The sequence below is a fragment of the Topomyia yanbarensis genome, chromosome 3 (assembly GCF_030247195.1).
Source record: "Topomyia yanbarensis strain Yona2022 chromosome 3, ASM3024719v1, whole genome shotgun sequence".
Taxonomy (NCBI): Eukaryota; Metazoa; Arthropoda; class Insecta; order Diptera; family Culicidae; genus Topomyia; species Topomyia yanbarensis.
In genome coordinates this window covers 94,072,237-94,093,802 of record NC_080672.1, presented here as the reverse complement: position 1 = coordinate 94,093,802, position 21,566 = coordinate 94,072,237, and the positions used below count along the sequence as shown (strand labels likewise).

Here is a 21,566-nt window from a genome sequence, read left to right as displayed (position 1 = left end):
CTTTTGTGTTTTTATGTTGGTTTTTAACAAACGAAGCATAGCTGTTGATGTCAATTTTTACGTATTCCATTGATTGTAGTCCGAGAAATTAATGAATTAGTGAGTCACCCTGCTTAGTATGGTGAAAATAGGCACTTTACCCTATATTTACTTTTTTTTTTTAATTTTCTCAAATTAAATTCATTCCCGGTTGAAAAACAGTGTTATACTGAAAGCTGATGACACCGGTACGTCATCAATATTTTGTTTAATTTTGAAACACGTCGACACAATTTTCAACATAGCAATATGATTGAACAAGAAGTCGTTTCTACTTCCCATCCAAATCCAAAAATATCCCACGCCGCATTGCGCCGTGGATGATTTTGGTGAACGGCGTTACACTGATACGCCGCCGCTGCCGGCCCAAATCACACCAACGCCGCCGATAACGATATTTTTCGTCGGCGCACACCTCTACTGCCAGGGACAGTATACGTTGACGACAAAAAATGAAATTTTAGGAATAACTTTGTTATTTTGCAAAATTGAATTGAAAACTGATAACTCCTATCAATTTAGACTGTCTTCGACTACGTTTTCCATGCAATTGAACTATTGTAAATATTCTAAGAGAATTGTATTCAGCATTGGAAGGTAAAAATTGAGCAGCTTCTATCACTGCGAGGAACGTACCTATTTTTATGATAAGAGTTTTTTCCTTGATCCAACCATTTGAAAGAAAAAATAATGTTGGAATCCAATATGCGTTAGAAAAAAGTTGGGCATGGTTAAAAAATATAAAAAAAATTGTGATAAGAGAAGTAAACGTATTTCATACATGAAAATAGCTACAGAAAAAGCAAGAAAAAATAGAAAGAAAAGAAAATATTAAAATGGCTGAATATTTTTTTAAGAATATGGCAAGAACAAAGAAATGGAGGAAAAATAAAAACGAAAAATATAGAAAATGGCGATCAGGAAAAAATATGCCAAAAAATTAAGTAATATAAACAAAGAACATTTATGACTAGGAATAAACGAAAAAAAATATTAAACGAATCGCAAAACTGTGACTGAGTTAAATAATAAACAATAACCTGTTTTAATCCACCTAGTGGTGCAATTTTGTCTTTCTCATTTGTCCAAACTACGATTCCATGGCTGGTTATTAGAGTGACAGGAAAAAAATGACCCCTATCGACCCACCCCTGAGTCGATTCCTAGTCCCACCAGGAGTACTTGTTCCAAATTTGAAGCGAATCGGACAAGTCTAGCTGCCGGACCAACGTGCCTGAAGTTTGTATGAGATTTTTCGACAATTTACATGGAGAAAACCCACTAACTCGCCTTTTTGCCGCTAGGTGGCACTGTATGCATCGTATTATCACTATAAGTGAAAATAAGAAAGATAATTTAATTGCCTACAACTTTGTCGAAGACTACTAGTCAATCCGGCTTTGTTAAAAGAAGTTATTAAACTTTTAACGAAGTGATATCTGAGTCAGTTTTTCATGGGGCCTAGCAATGCATGGCTGTGTATCAGTACTCGATTCCCAGCAACTAAACATTTTTGTGAAATAATCGTTAGATTTAGCTCAATAGTATGTTCAGAAGAGTTGTAGTAAATAATACGAGTCATATTTTGGTTAGAAAATTTTCGTTCCGCATTGTACCGCATAGAGGGCGCCAACACTAACTTTTCAATGGAAAGAAATAGATATAAGGTGTCTTCTACAAAGTTGTAGAGCAAGTATTTTTCAATAATTCTTCCGAACATTTCGATATTGTATCTCTCTTCTATGAAAAGTTAGTGCTGGCGCCCTCTATGCGGTCACAGTTGGAACTAAAATTTTCTAACCAAAACATGACTCGTATTATTTACTATACCTCTTCTGGACATACTATTGAGCTAAATCTAACGGTTATTTCACAAAAATGTTCATTTCGTGGGAATCGAGTACTGATACGCAACCATGTAAAACTGAGACCCCATGTAAAACTGACTCAGGCATCACTTCGTTAAAAGTTTAATAACTTCTTTTAACAAAGCCGGATTGACTAGTAGTCTTCGACAAAGTTGTAGTTGCAACCCCTCATTGCATACTCCTATCTAAGACTTTATAGGTCAAAAAAAATTTGGCCGGGATTAGGTTGACGATTTTTAGAGTGATTGCACAACCTTTCTATATGAGAAGGGCAAAACATTGAAAAATCATAAAAAAAATAAGAGAACGTATTCATGCAGGAAAGAAACATATGGAAAAAATAGAAAATATAAAAACGTTCAATTAAAATAAAGGTAATAAATAGGCAAATTGAAAAAAGGAAAATATTAAAATAACAATAAAATAAATTATATATAGAGAGAAAATAAAGAATATAAAGTTTGCCGCTTCAAAAAATGCTAAAAAATGGGATAATGTATTGAGACAGCCTAATAAAAATTGTGAAGAGGCAGGGAAACGTCAGCTAATAATGACAAAGGCGGAAATGAAAAAATAAAGAAAGGAATAAAGCAAAAGTATTACAACAATAAAAAATGAGTACGAAAGGTAAAGTGGAAAAATGGAAAATATGTAGGTACATAAAAATATGTGAAAAGAAAAGAGACTGAAAATCGAAAGAATTGAACGAGACAAAAAAGGAGAATGTAAAAAACACGAAAAACTAAACAACTTTTAACCCTTAAATGCGTTTTAAAACAACATTGCGAAAATCAGCCCAAAATTATCACAGTAACGTATTATTTAACTTTGTATTTGAGAAGCCAGAGAAAAAAACGATAAAAGTTCAAATTTCTATGAAATTTGTTGGCGGGAAAAAGGCTGATCGCACGCAGTAGCTTCTCGATGCAGTTTCCGCAAGTCAATGTGACGAGCGATCTGGCGGTACACATGTAGCGATTTAGAAATGAGAATCCTTCCATCGAGTATATGAAACAGGTAGAAAAAGATCGATGGCCTTTGAGGAAGGGTGACCGAAATTACCTGAAAAAGATTACCACTGAGGGGCACAGAACCGTTACCACACTCTACTCACGCGTAGTAACGGTTCTGTAATCGAAGCTGTACTGCAGCATAGAGGGGTAACACCAGTTAATTGGAAAATCGTATTCGGGAGCTTTGATTCCCGTTATACCGCTAGTTCATTTTTGGTTGGTCAAGCCGATATATTGCATTAGTTGACAATTTTCTCGTATCTAAATATAATTTTTCTTATAAACTTTGCCCCAATGAACATGAAACCATGGATTTTCAGTTTTCGTCTTTTTTCTAATAGATACTTTAGACCAGAGTATGTTTTCAAAAAAATGTTTAAATTATTTTTCACTTATTAACGAGAAATATTTTTGAAGGTATTTAAAATTGCTGCAATTCAAAATTATCAGAGAGACAAACTATCATTACAATTTTCTACATCATTTTTTGACGAGATAATATTTGTCGGAATTACAGTTTCTGTTCAAAATTTGGGCCCCTCGAGAACTCTGGGCCTGGCGGGAAACACCCCGTTCCATGCCCTCGCCCTCTCGATTAATCTAATTTATTGGCTCGAATCGTATCTGAGGGATCGCCAACTTGTAGTCAAAATTGGATGCGTGTTCTCTGTTCCGTTTCCGAACAACTTGGGTGTTCCTCAAGGAAGTAATTTGGGTCCACTCTTATTCGCACTCTTTATTAATGGGATAGGTACACGATTACCACCGAAATGTCGAATTTTCTTTGCTGATGAAGTAGAATTATTCATGATCATCAAGTGTATCTGAGATTGCTTTGCTTTACATCAGCTCTTGGACACTTGCAATAACCTCATCAGATACCTTGAAAAATCGCTTTTTCTCTGTTTCAATCGTTAGAATTATTATCTGAGAATATTCTTTCAAAGTCTCAAGGTATTTCTGATTAACATCTCATGCCTGTAAGCTTTCATTAATTTAATTTTTGTCTTTCTAAAAACTTTAAATCTCATTTTATGAAAACCATGTTTTTCAAAACTCATGCACGATTACAAAAAAAAACTTTAAAAGCTATGTATACAACTAAAACACTGTTCTTTAGAGAATTTGATTGTGCATAGACTGAACTAAAAATGTTAATACAAATCCTATATGAGTTTTGATCGGAGACTGGTTTTGGGATATCAAGGAACTTCCTTGCCTCCAATCATGAGGGAAAATAGTATACTCGAATGAAATAAATTTAACATGTGCAGTTGGGTAGAATAAATAAAATAAATTTTACATGTAAATCGTCCAAATTCACCCACAAGTTGAATTTGATTCTGCTAAGCCTCGATGCGTTATTGTTGCATAATAAGCGATTAAGTGAAAACTCCATCGTCGCGATATTATTAGGGAAACGTGACGAGGCGGGTCTTCTGTGCCGGACTAGAAACCGAAAAATTATTATTGATGAAATCGAATATCCAACGATTTTTATATTACATGCATTCGTTGGTACTGCTTCGGTTTCGCGTAGGTCGGGTCGTGCTCCAAAGAATGCTCATTGATATTTCTCTTGTTAATCTATCAACGATCCGGCGCCAATAACCGCGTTTTTAGCTCTTTTCAATTTTTTTTATTTTTGTTTCTTTCGATGCATATTGTCTGTTATCCGGTGTTACAACCTTCAAAAAGTTTCAATTCGCAGAGGTTCCAACTTTCAAATAGTTTCAATTCTCCGTGTATACGTGTTTGAGCTGTTTGTCCCACCGTAAGGGTGGGAAACCGCCCACTGAGATTTACGTTTCATTTGAGCTTGAATACAGCTTTGAGAATCAAACTAGCCAGAAACTCGCATTCTTCCTTCGAATGATGATCGTTGAAAACTGATTTTTTACAGATATCGTGGTCGCATAACTCCTTCCATCAATCCGAGAGAAAATATTCAGATTTTTCATGACCAGTATTTTTATGTTAAAACTAGACTGGACCCACTTTGTGAGTGATATTGGAACTATGACAATGATGTATTGTAGCCACGAAAAGACAGATATGCAGCACAATTACTTTCATGATCATGATGGTTAATCGAATTCTTTTTCTATATTTCCTGATATTAATCCAATCGACTGTAAATACATTCTAATGCCACCAATTTCATTTCTTCTTACTCCAGGAAAATGATGTCATCACACTGATCCAGCGTGTGGACGAGAACTGGTTCGAGGGCAGTGTGAACGGTAGAACCGGTTACTTCCCACAGTCGTACGTGCAAGTTACCGTTCCATTTCCCTAAGCAGTGCGGTGGTAATTAAAATTACGCAACGGAATATCCGCAATTGTAATTCCCACCCCCACGGCGTTTCCTCCCTCCACAACATCATATTAATTAATTACTATTAACTGAGCTACTATTAATTGTAACAAGCAAGATCTACTATAACTACAACGCTAGTACTACTACTACTGCTAGTACCGCAGGCTGGGTAGAGATGGAGGAGAATGCCAATAGCCGTTACATGCAAAAACACCTTCTTGTTTGAACTGTGCTACTACTAACATCTGTGTTTGCTAGCAGGTCGCCGAATTAGCACGGCTGAATAATACGAGACTCAATTACGATTTGGTTCTGGCAATATGACCATAACGAAACCAGGTAATCAATTGGTCATGGTTGAGAAGCTATTCGAATCTAGGCATGAATGAGGCATTGAATAAACATTAAGAATACCATTACTCAACCGCGATCAGCGATTCATAGTTTATTCTTGGTTAATAATCACACGGTAGCAGTTGCTGAATATATTGCCACACAGGAATGAAGCAGATGACTTTATTAGGAATAACACAGCAAGATAATGTAACTAGGAAGTATTTACAAGGGATCTATTGTTGTTCAGTCAAAATGTAACATATGTTCTGTTTCCCCGTGATGAGGAAGTAAAACTGAAAGAAAGCGCAAGAATGGAAAGTGCATGGGTAATTGGGTGAACTACATCATCCGGTAATATTGAGACGGGAAAAAAAACTATTCAAGTAAGGTGTTAACTATTATCTACTGAAACTTCTAATTGAAAACCAGTGATGAGATTGAGGTTGAGTTTACTGCTGATAAAAAAAAATTAAGCTGCATATCAGGATTTGCGTGCGCTTATTCTTCCGTTCTGCCGAAATAGTCACATCCTCACAGGGACGCGTTGATTAGTATAGTTTTAGCACGTTTATACGATTAGTTGACTTTAAGACAGATTTTATTCATATTGAAGCGAATCATTAGTTTTCGTATGCAGTGAAGGAGGCATACCGCCTCCCACACGGTGCGGTGCGTTTCCTCGTTTATGGGATTAGCGCATGAGTTTACGGTATATTATTATGGATATCAATCGCAAAGCGTTAGCGAGCGACAGCAACATGTCGAGCTTCAAAGTGGTTTCGCAGGAAGATTCAATGAAATAAGAAAGAAAAAAGACTTGATGCTAGTTATCTGTGCACTGATGACGACTGTTCCAGACTCACAATGTAATATGTGTATGTACGTAGCGCTTCCTAACTTTAGTTGTATGATTTATTTTGTGACATTTGTTTTTAGCTGGTTCAAATTGAGTTTCGCGAGGATTCGCTTGCTTCGGCGACGCATTCGTCGATTCTTTTTTATGTTAGTCCTAGGTAGGAGCAAATAATTTCTGTAGCATGAACAAGTATTACTGTGTATATAATTTTAATAAACTACAAGAGTCGGTAACTCGTGACTATTGTTACATTAAGGTTAGGTTTTGGTTTGTCTTTTTTTTGTTTATTAAGTTTTGTTTTAACGATGAAAGAAATCCTTTTGTTCTTTTAAGTGCTTTTTGGTCTTATCGCGTTAGACCACGGAGTGAATGAACGAGTTTGAATAGCAAGTTGTACGAGAACAACTTTAGATAGGATCCCAAGAACAAATTTCATCGATATTAATTTGTTTTAGTTTCCTAGTTGCGCTACCGACAGTTACCCCGCAATAAACAACAAACCGAGAATGTGGTTGAGGACATGAGATTTCTCGAAATCTTTACAAGAAATAATGACGACGAAGGGGGCTATCAACCATAGCATTTATCAGATTCTTGAAAATTGTAAAGTTGCCAATGCAACACTGATAGCTACAGCACCACAGTAGACCAGGTCTAAGTTTTTGTCAGCGCCATCAATACTACTAACACAAAAGCGCCACTATTTCTAGTTCCCCCAATCAAAGGGAACCGCGAGAATTCTGTGGTGGTACACATCTTAACTTTCAGTGTGCTACCTTGAAAAATATATCCGTATCTCCGAAGTTCAAGAATGTTCGAGTCGCTAGCGTGTGCTTCAATTGACTTGAAAAAGACACCGCTCCAGTAGCTGTCCATTCAAGAACCCATATTGAAAGTCTCAAAAGCGTCACCATACGCTCCTTCATGAGGATGAAAAAGAAGATAAAGCCAACTGACAATTCTGACCCAGCCTATCCAGCCATTCCTACTGCTATGTCAAATCCGGTTATAGTTTCTGGAAATGATCCACAAGTATTGACTACGTGCTCCTGCAATTATGGGCAGTCGGCGAAAACTATACGTTTGCTAACAGCAGTAGTTAACGCCCAGTCAAAAAAGGCAAGTTGATGGCTAATGGGGGGCTATTTGCCAACTCGGATGCGCTAATTGCCCTTCAATTTGCCAGCAAATTGCTGGCAATTAGGGGGCTATTTCAAATGCAACATTTGTGCGATTTGCCGCCGTTGTTTTTTGCCGCCCAACCCGCCCTTAAATCGCCCACAAATCGCCCACGGAACGCGCCATTTAATCGCCCTTAATAGCCTAATATGAAAATTAAAAATAATGCTTATTTTCGGATTCATTATCTACTCACATATACTTACCAGTATACTAGGTAATCACCACCAAATTATAGGAAGAATCAATGGTGAAATTTGTATTGCACTTCAAAACTTATCACAATCTGACGTTAATTAAGACTTTAGGTCAGAGATCTTGTTCTACTAAACATACACACGATTCCACAATTTCCCACATTCGTTGGCTAAATTAAGTGCACTAGACAAAGTACAAGTGAAAACACACCAATTGTTAAAAAAAATTAAGCTTAAACCAAACATGAACCGCCATGTTTGAAAAACGCGAAAAACAACCAAGTCCATTTCAGCCGCCAGAAAATTTGTCTAAGTATTGAAATTGCCTTTAAATCGCATTCGCAAATTGCATTTGTTCCGAGGGGCAATTAGCACAGGCGAGTTGAGTCAAACGTCGAACTTTTTAAATCGCCTGACCATGTTCGTCCGCTCTTTTTTGACAGGGCGCTATCGTCAGGCACAATCAATCATATGATCGCCGGATGCTGCTGGACTGTGGATCACAAGTCAACTTCGTGATCGAAGAAATGGCAAAGATCCTTGGAATTCCGAAGTAACACATAGAGTTCTTAGTTACACCAAAGGTAACCGGTACAGTTCCCAGTAATATTGAACTTGATGATCCTGCGTTCCATGAGCCAGGAAAAGTCGATTTGTTGGGCGGAGCTAAACTATTTTTCGACCCGCTAAAGCCTGGACGTACAGTTATCGTGGATAATATACCTCAACTAAGAGAGAGAGAGACAGAGAGATGTTCCTAGCATGAGTCGTTACTGCAGTAGTTAACGAGCCCAACGTGACCGAGCCTGCCATCCGACATGCAATCCTGGCTGCAATAGCCATAGTAGAGGAGATGATGCGCCAGTTCTGGAAGATCGAGGAAGTTTCTGATGCTACGATGTTGTTAGCCGAAGAGCAGTCATGTAAAATTCATTTTTTTGCCAACAACTGCACGAGATCAGAGTGGACGATTTATCGGAAGACTTCCATTTGAGCGACCGAAAATAAAAGTCGCAAGGACAGAAAATGCTTCGTAAAACCCGTTTCAAATATATTAAAATATAAAAACCGGATATAAACTTCAAGCATAAAATTCGGACAGGGACATTCCTTTGTAAGAATCGGGTAAAACACTTTCAGTAAAATAACCGGAAAGAAATACATCCGATTCTTACAAAGTAGTTTTTGTTAGCCGACTTTTAATCTTGAACAGCAAGATATACGGATGCTCCTACGAGCGATTTATTTATTTTTAAACGATTTTTATCCTGGAGGTTCACCCTTGCCGAGTTTTACGGGTGAAAACTTTTTAAGCGATTCTTATGCTGAAGTATTTCTGTCCGATTTTTATGCTTGAAGTTTATTTCCGATTTTTATATTCTAATATGTTTGAAACGGGTTTTGCGAAGCATGTTATATCCTTGCGACTTTTAATTTCGGTCGCTCATTTAAGGATACCTTCAGCCAGTTGAACGATTCCCGCCGACATTAGCCCATGAAATTTTCAATCAGAAAGGGCCTTGAAAGTCTCGTATCATTCGAAATGTTTAAAGTATCGAAAACCATCAAAACTAGGCATAAATTATCAACACATGTATTTACAAGCTATTCCATTTAGGAAGGCGAGGTCAAGAAAACAAGACTGGTAGTTGGAACTCGTACTGACTTGCTTCAGTCCATGGAAGGCCATTCTATCCAGTAGTATTAGCTGCTTGTAAGATTAGTTGTCGAGGATAGCGGGTTAGGGTAAGCGCACCCGTGCTCAGAAGCTACCCACCGAAGCCCAGGTTAGCCTACAAGGAGTTTTGTAGTTTGATTAAAAACAGGAGTTCCATTCGCTTCGACTTCCGGTACGGGAGGAAATGCGTGCAATGTTAGCATATTCGTTCGCAGTCGCGCAACATAGATCCTGGGCCATTGAGCGGGATTTTTTTCAAACAGCCAGTTTAAAAACCACTTAAGCTACTTCCAATTATCGTTGAACGATATAATATTTGTTGGTTCGCCTCTTCTTGCTATCGTCTTGCTCAACTGGAAGATTCATCGTTTTATGATCTAGGCAGATGCGGAGAAAATGTTTCGCGAAGTTTGGATCCACACATTGGACCGACAGTTTCAACAAGTACTGTGGCGATCTACTCCGTTGCAGCAAATCCAGCCCCACCAACTCATCGCAGTAACCTACGGTTTTGGCCAGTTCTGGCCAAAGCACGATATCTTCCTTGAAGGGCGCAATTTCCGGTAAGCACTTCATGATGAACACTTTTTTCCTTCCCTCGTTGCAAGTTTCGCGAGTTACGGAGAAAAGAAGACCGGCTTTGACATCCTCTTCTCACTGTTTGTCAGCTACAAGAGTACTTTCATTGGGAACTTCGTGTGGGAGATGTACTTCACGTCGCTGCACACCTCCCCCCTGGGGGACGTGACATAGCTCTGTCAGTAATTGCCCGCAAGCGTCAGGTACGTCTCGTGTGTCCCTGATCACAACTATGTCGCGTTTCGTAGAGAAGGCAACCTTGCCGGACTTCTTCAGTCGCTGCTTTTGACCATCGGGTCAATCGCACCGATCTTCCAGTCCAAGGTGCGGAAGAATTTCCCCACATCCCCATCCGTCTTTCTCTTCAGCACTTGCTGCCGTTCATGGAAAACCGTTGGACAGCCGAAACTTGATGCTCTTACCTTTGTCCAGGAGCGAGCGCCAGGATCTTGTATATGGCCGCTTGGCTGTATTCGACCGACACAAAGGGCGTCACGATGACTGACTTCTTCGGTCTGGGCTGCAGCAGGCGGAAATTACAATCTATCGAATGCAGTTGTCTCACTGCTTTCGCCATGGCTGCCGAACTGATACAGCTTGTAAGTAGGGGTTTCCCTATTACTTGGGTTCAATTTTTACCTGCCCGTTAGACCCTTATTGACAGGGCGGCTAAAGTATTTCTATCATAATTTCGGATCTTCGTAACACAAACAAAAGTAAACAAACGACAAAAGTATTTTTCCGTGTTTATTCCTATGAACTCTCCTCTGATGAGTCCGTCGAATTGCTGCTGCTGGTAGCCGTGCGGTCGGAATACCAACGGTCGCGTTCTTATTTCTGTTCGCTGCTCCGGCAAAAATTCTTTGCTTTTAGCTAGGGCGATGAGTAAGACTCATTTGTTGAAACCAAACGCAACGGTGGTCGCCGTGAACGATCCATGGAAATCACCGCAGTGAACTTCCTAGTGGGAACCTTTGTCCGCCCTGCTTTATTTTCCTTGGTGTTCAACTGTGGAGAAGAGTTTGGTTGATTCGACTGATTCGCCACAATGAGAACGGTTCCTTAACCGGGGCAGCGAAAACAGTCCTTGTCGTTTAGTTATCCCCTAATCACGAACCGATACCTAGGATGACCTAGGTGAGCGAGTAAAAACCTAGGATAGTCGAAAAGGAACCCCTTCCGCCTGCTCACCTATCGCAGTAACTAAATATTTTTGGGAGTCTGGCCAGCATACATTCTTTTCGTGTGAATTCGATCACCGACCACTTCTTCGGATTTACGCGGTGCTTTCTACACCGATCAGCGAAGGTTTCAACCCGTTATTGAAGAAATTGAGCGGATGAGACGAAATGTTTTGAGATTGTCTACGAAGGAGCGGCGGGCAGTTCACAGCACGTCTTTGAAGTAAAGATGAAAAATCAACGGTCTCAAGTAGCTTCCCTGGGGTATTTCTAACGTAGAAGTAAATGTGGGTAACTGACAAATACCAACGCCAATCATTACTTCTAAATCTGAGAGCTAAGCTCGAAACAACTGTAAAAACATCTATTGATTCAAAATTTCTCCCTATTAGCAATTGTTATATCGTGATTTGCTATATGCAAAGCGGGAGATCAAAGCGTCGCCGTATCGTTTTAGAATCACCGAAGGGATTTTATCGGGTCCGAATTGAAACGGCGCCATTTTGAAAATATGGCTGATATTTTGACGGATATTTGTCGCCTGCCAGATTTTCTTCCAAGCGGACAACGGCTCATTTTTTCACGTACTGATGAATACTGTCGAGTGGTATAATTGAGAGATTCGCGCGTATTACGGTGTTATGGTTGCGGTTGGTCCAAACTGTAACCTGGATCAAAGATAATAGAGCGAAGTCTCAATGAAAAAAAAATATCAAGCTGAGAGGAGAAAAACCGGATCAAACCGAATATATTCCCCGACATCCCAGGACACCAAGGCAGTCAATTAAAAACTAGGACATATGGTCACCCTACTGATACTGAACTTTCCACGAATGCCCGAATCAACACTGGCATTTCTCGACGGATTAAACTCGCCGTAGCACGCGCGCGCTGAACTATGCTACGGTTGAGGAAACCTGTCCCGAAAAAGAGAAATGACTTCGAACGTCTGTGCGTGGCTGTAATCCATAACTCTGTCTCACAGGTTGCACCATCTCAACTTTCATCACTTCAGCACATACGTTTTTGGCAAGAGGGGACCGGTAGCCTACCCAAACGTTGCGTCAATTATACAAATTCACTCAACAAAAATTATCTAGCTTATCTGCACGAACAAAAGCATTCACAAACGCGAAAATAAACGAAAATTTACAACTAAATGGAAACGGCACAGAGCAGCAGTGAGCATAATGTTGCGTAAACAAATACACTCTACGGAATTTATAGTCAAAATAAATAGTAACTAGATGTGCTAAATTGACACCTTGGCAGATTTTAAGCTGTCATTTTTTTTCTGTACACGGTTAAATAAAACAACCTGCAGAATAAGTTCTTTTAACTTACTTTTGAGTTGTGCGTCGCTTTCGCACTTATTAGTGTTGTCAAAAACGAAACGAGAGATTCGACTCAGTCGAGGTCTTCCATGGAGGAAGGTACTTTTGAGTTGTTTGGGGTATACTCAAAATTAGGTAAATTCAACTTAAATTTGAGTATAAATAACCTATCAATGAGTTGTAATTTTTGCCGTGGTTAAATGGAAACTACCTTCAATACGGTTTACCTAATTTTAACTTCCCCCACGATACCATGAGATTGAGTCAAAGGAACTCAATTTTAGGTAGTTTTTCGTTTCCGTGTATATAACCTGATACCGAAGACTGCATATTAGGAAGACTGGCAACTCTGTCCAGAATTTGGAGACAGTAACAGCAACGCCACTTGCGGGTAAAGGTGGTACTTCCCATAGTGATGCACACACACATATACACTTTTACATTAAGCTTCCTACCTTCCTCCAATAGAGGCGCTGTAACCTCTGTCCCTTCTCGTTTGTATGGGTGAAGGAAAGAGATATCAGTCTTCTTAATATGTAGTCTTCGCTGCTATGTATCGACGGTTCACCGGTGGACCCATCACTAGGTGGCGGTATAATCGCATGAAATATCGATGAGCTTTCATCTTGTAATGCCAGTGTCTGTGCCAAAAAATGACCTGTTTACATTTTCATAGAAAACCAATTAGTAATTCTTCTAGAGTTTTAAGGGAACCTTTCGGCAGATTTTTAACTTTTAGTTGAAATCTGATAGTAATCCGGCTCAAAAGCATGGTTAAATGTGTCATTTTGATAGGTTAACTTGACAGTTTGATAGCTAATAGTTTTTTTCCATGATGCAGAAAGAAAGGTGGGAAAATTTTTCTGTGCATGATTGTCTATATTTTTCAACAGAAAGGAGAAAAATGGAAACGAAAACATGTGTCTAGATTTGATTGGGTTGTTTCATGAAGCGGATGTTCGCGTTTCGAGGCAACGACTGTCACTCTTAATGTTGCAAGCAAAAAACGAATATTCAAATATCGACAAATGTTTACACCACACTTTCATGGTTTGAAAAGCAGAATGCAAATGTTTCGGAGCCAGTTCCCACACTGCTTTCACAGTAAACGGCAAGTTACGGTGAGTAGCCTAGAACAAAGTTTCAATAGCCTACCGATCGCCAGCATCTAGTTTAACCCGCCTAGCCACCTTTTGGTTTGCTGGGTCTCCAGTGCACCGCTGTAGCAAATCATCTGCCTCGTACGCGCCGTTGCCCGTATAGCATCCCTCATGTTCGATGGAGAGTCGGTGTGCCTTCTGATCGCCAGGCCATAGTATGTCGTTAAATCCGCTATCAGCTTGTCCGTCACCTTATCCGCCTCTTTTCCCTTCAAGTTTTTTGGTTGCTTTCATGGTTACCAATCCTTTTTTGCACATGACCCACGCATTCTTTTTTAGCAGAGTGACGTCTTCGTATGGGTGTCCAGCAATTCCTCGGAACGCGCGTGTGAGATATAGATGGCGCCAACGTCCGAAGAAGAAAAGCTTTGAGAAGGAGTCTGTCGAGTGTTGGCAGCCCGGAACGAATTGAAAATACAGACACACGATACGAATATATGTGCACATTCTTCCTATTTCCGACATTAGATCCGATCCGACATTAGACTAGGTAAGTTGCGTGCATCACGCTTGGGGTGATTCCTTTCGAGAAGAAATATAAAGCGTCACAGCGCGAGCATTTCTTTCATGGCATCTACCTTCATTTCCATAGTAGTGATGATTCGTAGCGCAGCTTTCGCCAAGAGAGTCCAGCTATTCGGTGAATTCCGCCGTCCCTTCCTACGAATTTGCCGGAATACTTCCCAATCAGTGATGAGATCCCAAAAAGAGACGAAAACCTTTGTTTCTTCCAAGAATTGTCTCCAGAAACGTTCAAGTGCGTTGCTTCAATACCAGTTTCAGCATTCAGCTTCATTTCCTCGTCCACAGTCTTTTTCTGAATTACTTCAAAACTGATTTTGCGGCAGTTTGAAGCACACTGAGGTCACCAACAAGCATTAGTGTATGCAGTAGAATAGCATATAATTTGCATTTTAGATGCTTCTTGCAGTATATTAGCATTCTTTATGCCCAACTGTTGTTAATCAGCATTCAAAAAACTGTTTAAGTACTTATTGCCAGTAAGCAGTAAAAAAGCATTTTCATAGCACAGCAGTAATGTAGCAGTATATTTTGTTAAAAGCGATTTTTAAATACCATTTAAAACTACTTAAATGCTTATCAGGTAGCCATTAAGACGCATTTTGGATGCTTATTGGTTACCTGGGTAGCGAGAAAACTAGTAGATGTTGCTACTAAAAGTTTGCGGTATGTCCATTAATTCGCAGAGTCTTCAAACTTTGTAGCCCAACCTCCAGTATGCGCATCGCGAGCATGAAACGGCAGTTTACTTCATACGAACTGCCAATAATGGGACTCGAACCCACATACCCCGTGTTGCACTGGCACTGCACCACGAGTTTGAAACCTAACCCTGCTCCAGATACACGGTTGAATGTCACGTCTCCGCCGCAGGATTTTCAAGCTAAGCATTCACTTAAGAAGCTGAAGATAGTGACGAAGTTACAAATCACATAGCTGATGCCCTGGTTCAGTGCAGTGTCCTCGTAACTCGCAGTTTTCAATTTCTTCGCGGACGTGCCCACATATTCTGTGTCAGTTTCGGCGGTAAACCGGTGAATGTCTTCGATAAGGTTCGACTACTGTGCCTTTTACTGTCGCAAGTGCCCTTTCTCAATTAATTCGGCATGTTTACGAGAAAAAAAAACGAATGGCTGGAATACTAACTATTCAGGTACACTACAAGTAGACGCAGTTCAGCGGTTGCAGCAGTGGTGCCATCTACGGATCAAGCCGTGAAATACGTTCTGGAGACCTGTACACATATACATATAGAGGCATTCTCGGAACGTGTATAATGCCATGAAAAGGTTTCTACTTGAGCCGCGCGTCTCGAACCGAGACGACGTTTCGGTCCATATGAGATATTCGATTTTCAAGTAATCAAGGTCGACAAAGTAAATGTTGTAACTATTGGCTCATCATTTGTTTTCGGTTTGTTGTTTGGACATAAAGTTGATTTTCACTTATTATGGCTGCAAGAAATGCACACAAATCAATTAATGATACGGTACATTCGCATCAAATTACTAGCGTTAGGAAACAGGCTTATGTCACAGATTCAAATACTAAGAAAGCAAAGGGTAAATACTGGAACCCATTATTCGGGCAGCTTGTTTAACGGACCGCACTTCTAAAAACAGTAGTTTACTAGCATTATTATTAATCGAGCAGGGCGTAAAACCTCACCGGGAAGAGTTTTTCAAGTCATAACATCTTCCGTTATACTTTTGCAAAGCGAAGCAAACTAATTCCTTGATAAAAGTCCATTAGCAATCTTCATTGCTCTTAAAAATAAAATAAAACAAGCCTTTTAACAATTTTTGTGACGAAATAAAATACTATTGTAGTTATTAGATGTTTCGAGAAAGAAAAAATTTCATCTATATACATTGTTTAAACCAAACTCCACATTCATAAAAGCACACCGAAATCAGAGTCTATACAACAGATCGCAACGTATATATACAAATATACATATATTTACCCCGTATTACTAGTTGTAAAATAAAATCATCGTAACAGTGTATTTCCAGCTAACTTATTGTCTGTTTAAGTGTTGTTTTCTTTTCCATAATCAAGTCAGAAAACATATATACAAAGCCAACTCTTCTTGTCTAACGTTTCGGATACCTTTTGTTTCTTACTGTAACTGTCGCAGTTTAAACTATTTCCCGATTTAATGGAAGCCTATCGTTTTAACTATCTCCAATTTTGAAATTACTGTGAGGTTTTTAAAGAATTGAAAACAAAAAAAAGTTATCCATCACTCAAGATCAAGAGTAATGTTTTAAGCATCGGAAGTATGGTTCGAAAATTTACCATCACACATACAGATTACTACAGACTTACATTCAGTGAGGCAAGCGGAAAGTAAACAAATTATATTGATGTTGTATTCGATTTCAAGCAAAAAAGTAGCAGAGGAATATACATACAAAACAAACAATCCAACAAATAAAAACACGGCCAATTTACCACAAACCATTTTTAAATCTAAACAGGCACACACACAAGCATACATACAATTACACAATCACAGCGAAAGTCTCTATTAGTTGTACTAGTGGTTAAGCAACAAACCGTTCAAAAGCGATTCGAAAGCAACAGAACATTCTTAATAATCTTGTAATGTGACATAAAATTCGACAGTTTCAAGCTTATTTTAATATTGAATAATTAAAGGTTTTTTTTTTTTAAATTATCAGTTCGATGAGCGTTTCCGACATGATTATGCGCAGATTTAAAAATGGCGGCTACCTAATTTGAAATATAATAAAAGAAAATATCAAAGCCACTCGACCATAGTAGGCAGGCGGGGAAGGATCTGGGTGCTTAAGAAAATGTTTTCTCACCTTTCAGACGATTGAAGGAATGAAACACAATCGACAGCTACGGAACTCATTATTTTCAAAACAAACCTACGTTGAGAAAGCCCACTGAGAAGTTCAAAATCTGTTTCAAAACCGTTCAACACAGGTCCAAAAATGGACGTCTGTTGAATAGGGCATTGCAAAAAAATTTTTTTTTTGAATTCTCGAAGGCCCCCCCTCCCATATTGTGACAAATGTCAAAGTAAGCTCAGATGCCAAATTTCACATCATTTGGACAATTTTAGACCCCCGCCCACCTCGCTTGAAATTTTTTGAAATTGGTACTATGGGAAAATATGGAGGAAAAATACATTAAATGCAATAACTTTTGAAGTAGCAATCAGAAAATTAAAATTTATGCCTCTTTTGGAAGGAAATAATCTTAGTATTTGAATAGAGATATGCTTGTCTCTAGAAAAATACGGGAAATTGGGGTACTGGGTCATTTTGGCCCCAAAATCCCCTATTTTTAATAATTTTTCTGCTCCGTGATGCATGTCATACATATTTTGTAGTTTTTTTAATGTGAAAATATCTCAGAAATCGAACGGAACCTTTTTGACCTTAGTCCGAATACGAGAAGTTGGGGTTAAATGGCCTTTTGTCATTCATATTAAACTTCATCATTTTCTCGTGAATATATCTCTATTATTCTCCACTCAATTTTCATAAACTATACCTTGTTGAACGTGGAAAATCCTTAGAATTATAACAAAAATAGATTCGTTACCGGTAAAATTCAGGAACATCAAATTATCTGACATATAGTGTCGATTTCACATTTTTATCATAAAATCGCACATATCAACTCCATTTAACAACAAAATTCTTATTTAATTTACTACTTTTAGTGTAAAATATGCTTAGGGATCACATGAGAAAAGTTTCACTCCTGGAAAAATAGGGGAAGTTGAGGTATTAGGACAAATAATGAAAAAAATGAGATTTGTAAAGTAAATATCAAAAAGTTTGATGTTTCTGAATTTTACCTTTAACCTTTTTATTTTTGTTTTATTCCTCAGAATTTTACACGTTCAATAAGATACATTTTATGAAAATTGATTGAAGAATAATAGAGATATATGCATGAGAAAATGATAAAATTTAATATGACTGACAAAAAGCCCTATAACCCCAACTTCTCGTATTCGGACTAAGGTCAAAAGGGTTCCGTTCGATTTCTGAGATTTTTTCACCTTAGAAAAACTACAAAATATGTATGGTTTGCATCACGGAGCAGAAAAATCATTAAAAATAGGGGATTTTGGGGCCAAAATGACCCAGTACCCCACTTTCCCGTATTTTTCTAGAAACACATATATCTCCATTCAAATACTAAGATAATTTCCTTCCAAAAGAGGTATAAATTTCAATTTTCTGATTGCTACTTCAAAAGTTATTGCATTTAATATATTTTTCCTCCATATTTTCCCATAGTACCAATTTCAAAAAATTTCAAGCGAGGTGGGCGGGGGTCTAAAATTGTCCAAATGATGTGAAATTTGCCATCTGAGCTTACTTTGACATTTGTCACAATATGAGAGGGGGGGCCTTTGAGAATTCAAAAAAAAATTTTTTTTGCGATGCCCTACTGTTGAACGATCTGTTAGACGTCGTCCATCGGTGGTCTAGCGAAGGAGCTTCATTGGAGTCTCAGCATTGGACGATTTTGAAATATGCATTTTCTTAGATGGAAGATACAAGAGAGGAATACTCCGCTGTTGTCATCGTGATTAACTTGGACATTGAATTGAAAAAATAGTGATAGCCAGTAGGAATATCCAAACAATATCAACAGTAACCAGAGATATGTAGAGCACTCCAGTTAGAGTGCGGCCATGAGGAAGAAGAAGACACCCTGACGTATCCAAACGAGCATGAAATTTGACGTATTTCTATTGTTTATTTGTCAAATTTCATGCTCGTTTGGATACGTCATGTGTCTTGTTCTTCCTCATGGTCATACTCTAACTAGAGTACTCTAGAGTAATGGACAACAGTGGTACAATAGCAGCAATACATGTAGGGTAGGAAGTATTTGGCGAGTGTTGTAGAGTAAGCCATGATTTCTTTTCAGTTATGCATTTTTGCTTTGAGCGCAGCAAACTTTTATGTTGATTTGAACATAGCAAAATAGAACCGCGTAACAAACAAAAAAGATCCAAAAATCAAGCATTCAACACTTTGAATCGAAAGTTTAGGGACGTAGCAATTATACAATATTAAAATAAATTGAAAATATCCTAAAGGACAATACGTAGTGTTAAAGAATAATGAAACTTTAAACCCGAAAGAGAAAAACTAAAAATTTATGCGGACAAACGGACAATTGTGTATGACATAATCAAAACCAAACAAAAACAGAATAAAAAAAATCAGTGTATAACATTCAAGCAAGAAGAAGTTGAGAGTACAGTGAACTAGTAGGAAGAGGAAAAGTTTCATCATCAAACAAAACGAATCGCAGACTAGAGATACGAACGTGGAATCCCACACCGACACAGAGCTGTTACTATATAGAATGGTGTTGGTTGTGTTTTGAGAAAGTGAGTGTCGAAACCGGAGGGAGTATATGTGACATGTGAAAATGAAATCTAACATTATATCGTAAACAAAGAAAGGCAACAAAAAAAACCCTAAGCTAAGATCGTTAATTGTGATTCATTGAAAGTAATATAAATATTATAAGAGTAAAATAAAGCTATCAATGAACAGATTCTGGACTGGAATAATGTGTGGTTTGTGTTTGTGACAGTGTCGTATGTATCAAACTTTTAATTTTTCCATACAAGCTAGTTTTTTGTTTGTCAATAATTTGCAGCCTGACGAGACTTTCGGGGCAAATATTATTACCTTAACATGAAGAAAGATTGAGAAGCGTTTGAAAAGGGAATGTGGAATCTACACTCAAAGAAGGTTTTTTCTACAAGTTATTTCTACAAACTCGAGGAATTTGGATGATACTAGCGTCTTTGCTTCAGGTAAGAGCCTTCGAATCATTTGCCTCCGACTGCAATGAAGCTTGAATATTTTCAATGATTACCTGAAAAAAATGGATTTTTTACTAATGCAGCAAAAACAATTAATGAATTTTTTCACATAATCCACTAGCTTCTTCGTTTAAACCAAAAATTTATCATAGCGTGAAATTTAAAGTGTATTTTACGTGATCAGATCAAGTTAAATGCTTGAGTTTGATTACGATAAAGAGCTTACTTAAGGTTAGCTTAAGGATCACATTGACAGAATTCGTGCAAATTCAACAAGCATTTAATATAGCTATACCCACTCAAAAACAGGAATTCTGAGCTTGGTCTGAAAGACAAACTATTTATTTGGAAACAAATATTTAGACGGGCGATTTTATATGTAGTGCCGATTTGAGCAGGTTGTGCTACAAGGATGAAAACGCTTCATAGGATTCAAAACAAAACAAACATCTATCAAATGGGTATGAATAAAGGTAATAGGACATTATGCTTAAAAAAATCAATATGCTCAGAGAGCATTGACTTTTATGTGTGAACTAATTTCTGTATTCAAATCGCATTCGTTTAATTTTCTACCACTTCCACTTCAATTAATTGCTGTTGTCTTATAGAAGCACTACTCCATGCTGCATGGACCACTCAGATTCTCCGTTCCACACTCGTAGTCGAAACCTTCAGCACAAGACGAGCAATCGCGACCGCCAAATGCTAAGCAACACAATTCGAACCAACACACACATACTACCACTGCTGTGGTATCTTAAGTTGAGAGAGTGAGTGAGATGTGATGAGATGAGTGAGAGAACCGGGGGCTTGGACTCGGGGAGAAAGAGTAGGAATCGAGGATGGAGGGTACGCAAGATATCACATTGGCGATCCTGCCATGATTAAAGGATCTAAATTCACAAGAATAGTTTCATTTGTTTCTACAAAGTGAACCAAGTAGTGAAGTGGTGAAGTAGCGAAATGAAGTAATTTTCAATAAAATAGAAAAAAACTGCTTCAAGAATAAGACTGAAAAAAAAACGTGTGCCCTCCTGTACAAAGACTGGTTTTTACCAACAAATTTTCACCCTAGTGAGAAATTTTGGTTTTTACCAAATTTTTCTCCTTAGGGTGAAATATAGCATAGTGCTTTCGCATAGGCCTGCTAAGCCAAGACAAGTTTCGGCTTCACTTGTGTCTCATCGGCATAAACAGAACTTCTGCTCGAACGGGAAATCACGTTTGATCAGTCATTTGATTGAAACACATAGTGTGTTTTAGTTTTAAGGGATTTGCGTCAAGCCGGCGCTAATCTATTCCGACAATACGTTAGTGTCGGTTTCTGAAGAGGCGAAGCCGAAACGCAACATAGAACAAAAAAAAAGTTTGCTTGCGTTGAGTAGAGCTCATAACCAAGTCAATCAAAGAAGTGAGTAGAGTTTTAGCTCATTACCACAATCTAATTTTATAGTTGCGT

At 38.3% G+C, this 21,566-nt stretch overlaps 1 protein-coding gene across 11 annotated transcripts in view; it reads left to right on the top strand.

Moving 5' to 3' along the window:
* The window catches only part of LOC131690506 (endophilin-A), a 190,580-nt gene extending 170,734 nt beyond the window's left edge, over positions 1–19,846 (top strand). For all 11 annotated transcript variants that reach the window (XM_058976343.1, XM_058976341.1, XM_058976339.1 and 8 more), the window contains one exon: positions 5,100–19,846. In XM_058976343.1, coding sequence (XP_058832326.1) covers positions 5,100–5,219 — 120 coding nt within the window. In that variant the 3' untranslated portion in view covers positions 5,220–19,846. The remainder of the gene's footprint in view (positions 1–5,099) is intronic.
* The last annotated feature ends 1,720 nt before the right edge of the window (positions 19,847–21,566 follow it).